Source organism: Hibiscus syriacus, unplaced genomic scaffold (genome assembly GCF_006381635.1).
Source record: "Hibiscus syriacus cultivar Baekdansim isolate YM2019G1 unplaced genomic scaffold, ASM638163v2 tig00110584_pilon, whole genome shotgun sequence".
Lineage (NCBI taxonomy): Eukaryota > Viridiplantae > Streptophyta > Magnoliopsida > Malvales > Malvaceae > Hibiscus > Hibiscus syriacus.
Window position 1 is genome coordinate 3,427,340 of NW_024062792.1, and position 5,641 is coordinate 3,432,980.

Genomic DNA, 5,641 nt, shown 5'->3' on the forward strand with positions numbered 1-5,641 from the left:
CATTTTTTTAACCTCTTTTCAGAGAAATTCTAACCAATCAAAGGTAAATAATTTGAATCGATTTTTTTAAATTTTAATTTTCGCAATTAAGATAACCGACTAATTAATTGGTACAGAAAGAGTAGTACAAGGATGCTAATCCTTCCTTGACTGTAACCAACTCCCGAACTCGACATATTTCTGGTAAAACGTAGATCAGGTAAGATGGTGTCCGATCAACCTAAAATTTGTTTTTAAAATGATTGGTGGCGGCTCTAACATTTTTTCATGTTGAAGCTCAATTCCGAACCTACCCGAAAGACGGTTGCGAGAATAATATATTAAAAGTTTTTTACCTTACAATAAAAAAGGTGAAGCAAATATAGAACGAGTTAATGTGGTGACGCCTTACTGACGCATATTAGATACCTCAGAAATGCACGGATGATGATCTGCTTCTATCATTACGTGGCGTCAGCTTTGACGAAACCCTATTAAAAAAAATACTAGATTAATAAAATTTTGTGACAATGCCTAAAAGGTAATTATTTTATGACGGTAATTTTACGATAAAATCGCCTACCTCCTTTATTTACTTTTGCTAAAAAAATTTATTTTTTCATTTTTGACGAAACAAGTTCTTCTTAGTTCAAGCTGTGTCTAATCGGTGGTGCTTTAAAGATTTCAACTCAGAGCAAAAATCAAGGTTAGTTCTCAGTTCAAGCCAATCTAAATTTCTATTTGGGTTGTTTTTAGATTTGGGTTTTTGATTTTGGTACCAAAAATGTACGGATTAGTAGGTGAATAGTGGTAATTCTTGTTGTTTTTTGGGTTTTGAGAAAGTTTGATTATATGTATTATGTAGCTTATAATTACCATTTTTGGGTCACTTTTATCTGAGTTATTTGGGGTTGTTTTTGGTTGACTCAGTGAACGGAATTGAAGGAGTTTACTGTAAGAGGATAAACAGAAGAGATTTTTTTTGGATGATGATATGTTTGGCTGTGATTGATGGGCAGTAGAACGGTGAATAATGGTGTAGAAAATAATAGGAAAAATTCAGCAGCAATGCCGAGCAATGTTCCTGCAGTACCTACTTCGAATCCCAGGTTTTTCTTTCGATTTTATGCTGTTTATGAGTTTTTTTTATTGCTTTTTGTTCGAATTCATCGATCCGTTTCTACACTAGCTTTGTACTGGTTACATGTTTGTGTATTTGTTTGTTGAGACATCTTTGTTTTCTTGGTTATTGAACTTGTGATAAGGTAGAGTTGGTTGAGTGCAGGTATTTAACGAAGCGTTGAATTTTGAATTGTGATGGACGAAGGAGAATTCATGGCTTTTTATGCTTGTTATAAGTATAGTGTAACTTAGTATATTGTTTTGTTGTCTTTTATGTCCTCAATTGGTCTTCCGAGGATATAATGGTTTTATATCGACTGAACGGTTCATGTCGTGATGATGAGTACTTATTTTTTAGCAAGTGTTAAGGTGATATGGTCGTACTTGATAATTGCCCGTCTCCGGGTGCACTTCAAGTTTGTATTTTTAATATTTGCTAAGGAGAATTCATGGCTTTTTTTTTTGTTCGTTACAAGTATTGGATGCTGTTAATATTACTAAGGGGCTGAGTCAAGGAGTTAATATATTGTTTTGTCGTCTTTTATGTTATCAGTTTGTCATCTGCAGAACGAATGGTAATATATTATTATTATTATTGTGAGAATATTCAGTCGGCCTCGTCATAACTTTGAATGCAGATTTTTTTTCATGCTGTGTTACTGTGAGATATTCCTATGTAGCTTTTTCTTCTTGTCTAGGAATATAGACCCGATCTTATTGAATCATACCGCCTTACAATTGAACATGTGGTTTTAATGACATGGATTTTCAGTGGCACAGAGGCAAATGCCGTTCGTTCTTGAGAATTTTCGAATAGAGGATACTATTAATCTTACCAGAAGTATGTAATAACGGGTTTCCATTTACTATTTACGGGCATATGCAAGCATTTGATTTTATATTTCATGGAAAATGAATTGCTTGATGTATTACACTACTTGATTGTTCAGCAATTTTTTTCTTCGTTTCATATGAACTTTGCATATACTTTCAATTTATAATATTCTTGTATTTTAGATCCTTTATTTGATCAAATAAAGTGAAATAGCCAGGCATTAGCTGATGCTCAGTTTGGTGCTTTAAGCAAGGTGGGCATCTATTTCCTTTCGGAAATTGTGTTTTTGCTTCGAACTTTTGACATAAATTTAGTTACTGAGAGTTCTTTTGTGTGTGTGTGCGTGTGTAAGACACTTGCATCCGCAGACAGCAATCACTCTGCTGCTGTTGTGGGGTCCCAACCATTACTGCTTCAGATGGATATCCCACCAAATCTGGCGCATATATCAGTTGGTCGGGAGAACTGGGGGGACTCCAATATGGCTGATGGCTGCCCCAGAACTGATACTTCAACGGACGATAGAATCTGTTTACTAGCTAATACCGACTCTTTATTGACCATCCTTTTCTGCAGTTTGGAAGAGGTCTAACAAATGCTACTGTCGCCTTGTATAATTTTGATGAATTAATCATATTTCCTTCTCAATGACTATTTTGCAGACGTTGCGTAGGCTTGCTCAAAATCGTGAGGCTGCAAGAAAAAGCCGGTTAAGGAAAAAAGTATTTCCTTTATTGAACTTATTTAATCTTTTCAACTTATAATGTTTATATACTCAATATTTTATTATATTCTTGTGGCAATTATCCGTCGAGGTACACTTTCTTTGTGTCTTATTATAAATTAGGGAAAATTGCATGTTTAGTACCTAAACTATCATTTTTGGTCTATTTTAGTACTTAAACTTTCAATTTTTTTAAAATCATACCTAACTTTTAGTTTTTGTTTCGTTTTAGTACCTTGCCTTTAAAAACTTAACGTTATAATAAGAGGTTACTTATAAAATCCTCTACAAAATTGTGTTGAAATTACACCATTACGTCCCCATCTTACTCATATTCTCATACTAATTTCCCCTCTTGGACATATATAAATTGGAAAAACATCGTTATTACACGTCATGGTTTTGGTTGGAACCGTGAGGAAACTCTTGCACGTATTGGATGGACATGGATATGAACAACAGAATAAAGCTTAAACGCACTGATGGCTGAGGCACTTCATTTATTTACTCCAATAATTAAAGCCTGTATATAGAACTTATTAGTTTACATTCCTTTATTCTTAATCCCTTTTCTCTGCCTTTAAAATCTAGGCATATGTGCGGCGACTAGAGAGTAGTCGACTGAAACTGACGCAACTTGAGCAAGAGCTGCAGCGAGCTCGTCAGCAGGTCTGCTTTATGTTATCCGGTTAATATCGTGATGCATGTCATATGCATTCATCGATTTTCAGGGTGCTAGTGCTGTCTATTATGCCTCACTTTTCTTTGTTTTTGCTTCTTTCACTTCAGGGTATATTCATTTCAAGCTCCGGAGATCAATCTCAATCAATGAGTGGAAATGGTATGCAAGCTCTATTTTCATCATTGGAATTTGAAAAATGGTATTTGTGATTTGCTGTTAGGGGCTCAGAGTTCAAGTAATTATTGTTTGAGTTTGTTAAATACGTTCCGTACAGTAGTTGTTAGCCTTGTGGATATTATGTGTTAGCTATGTCAACTTTTGTTCCTGAAACACAAAGAGGTACTGTTTCATGTTAGCCAAGTTATGGTATTTTAATTCTAGGGGTAGAAAGCTCATCGGTTTTAAGTCGGCCAAGATGCTATAAATTGGAACATATAAGGCCTGTTTTGTGTGCATTTACAACCTTCAGTCTTTGTGTTGCAGTAGGTATAAGATTATCGAATAGATCTTAACTTTTTTCTAACATTTTTATTACCGTTCTTATAGTTAAAATAAGTTAAAATATACATTATAAATAAATAAAATGATATTTTAAAATCCATTTTTTATTTTACAATAAAACAATGTACATTAAATGAAATAAGATTATCAAAATTTTCAGAAAAAGGCATATGTTTGAGTTGATTTTAAATACAATTTTTGAACTATCAACGTTTCCTTTTAAAATTTCTCGCAAATTTTAAAATTTTATATTACTTTTAAACAAAATAAATTTTAGTTTTTATATTATTTTTCTCTTAAAGTTTTTGCATCTGACACACGTGTCATAGTTTAATATGACAAATTTGACATACCAGAATCGGAATACCTAAACTGGACGAAATATAAACCAAACAAAACAATGTCATATGATTTACTAGTTGGCATATCTACGGTTGATTATTGAGTTGAGCGGCTCGTGAGCAATTCGAACTTGACTCGGTCAAAATTTGACTCGGGATGACGACTAGAGAATTTAACGAGTTGATTCGAGCAAAGTCCAACTCTGCTTAATAAGTTTACCAGCAGCTCGTTAATTGTTTTATATAATTTTTTCAATAGTTATAATAAAAAATTATTTCATTAAAAAAGATTAATTTACTAATAGATAATAGTAAAGATGATATGTTACTAATCTATTAATTTTCTAATAAACAATAAAAAAATATTAATTAGTATTTTACTACACTAAATAATCAAACGATATTTATTATTTTAATGTATTTGTGGATTGTTACTTTGAAGTTTAGACTTTGAAATTATTTCATACACTATTTTGATAATATTTTTGGTTAACTTTATTAATTTATGTTTATATTAAGCTCTGTATAATATTAGTAGATTTTACCTATAATTAAGAAAATAAGGTAAAAATTTCGGTGAGCTTAACGAGTAATGAGTCCAGCTACAAGTTCTTTTAACGAGCACGAGTCGAGCAAAAATTTAACGAGCTTAACGAAAAAAGAGTCGAATCGAGCAATAAATTTTTTTATCGAGCACGAGTCGAGTACTGTCCAACTCACAATCGACTCGCTCGATAAGTACCCCTAGGCATATCCGCGTTTTTTGAAAACTTTTTAAGAAAACAAATGGGGGTTTTTCCCAGTACCCCATGCGAAAATTTAATTGGCCCAATAGATCAAAATAGAGTTTAATTTGTAATTTACGGTATTTGTTATAGTGAATCTAGAACTCATCATATCAAGGTGATTAATTCCATTGAAAATAATTTTTAATGGTCGTAGGTATGTGACCCCATGTGAGCCAAAATTTATTATTTTTATAGGAACTCGTCACCTCGAAGTTACAAGTCCTGTTATAAATTAATTTTATATTTACCTTTACTAAATAATTTGAAAATTTTAAAAATAAAAAACCTACTAAACTCGTCACTTCAAGGTGACGAGTTTGCTTTGAATTTTTAAAAATGTACTCGTTTTGCAACGGACAACTTGTGAAAAAAATAAACATTAAAACTTATCACATCAAGATGACGAGTTTCATCGGATTTAATTTAAAAAACATATGAAACAAAAATATTAAAAATAATATTAAAAAACTTAAATTAATAAGTTTATTATAAACTAATAAAATGGAGAATTTATTTATATTTTCTTATTTCTTGACAATGTCGAAGAGTCGTCGAATGATAATGTCACAGGGCTCGTCGAGTACGTCGGGATCGTTCGCCTTGATCGTGTTCATTTACATCTTCGTTTGCATCTTGAAGAGGAGGTGTATTGAATATTGCTCCACTTTG

At 32.3% G+C, this 5,641-nt stretch overlaps 1 protein-coding gene and 1 long non-coding RNA gene across 2 annotated transcripts; both read left to right on the plus strand.

The window, feature by feature from the left end:
• Positions 1-613: 613 nt before the first annotated feature.
• LOC120133553 lies at positions 614-1,902 on the plus strand. The gene is made up of 3 exons (XR_005517105.1): positions 614-685; positions 910-1,088; positions 1,874-1,902. It is a non-coding gene; the product is annotated as an uncharacterized LOC120133553 (long non-coding RNA).
• Positions 1,900-3,694, plus strand: LOC120133551 (transcription factor HBP-1b(c1)-like). The gene is made up of 6 exons (XM_039150121.1): positions 1,900-1,942; positions 2,119-2,189; positions 2,289-2,522; positions 2,599-2,658; positions 3,252-3,329; positions 3,450-3,694. The coding sequence occupies exons 3-6, from the start codon at positions 2,355-2,357 to the stop codon at positions 3,549-3,551; spliced, it is 408 nt and encodes a 135-aa protein (XP_039006052.1). The 5' UTR covers positions 1,900-1,942; positions 2,119-2,189; positions 2,289-2,354; the 3' UTR covers positions 3,552-3,694.
• The last annotated feature ends 1,947 nt before the right edge of the window (positions 3,695-5,641 follow it).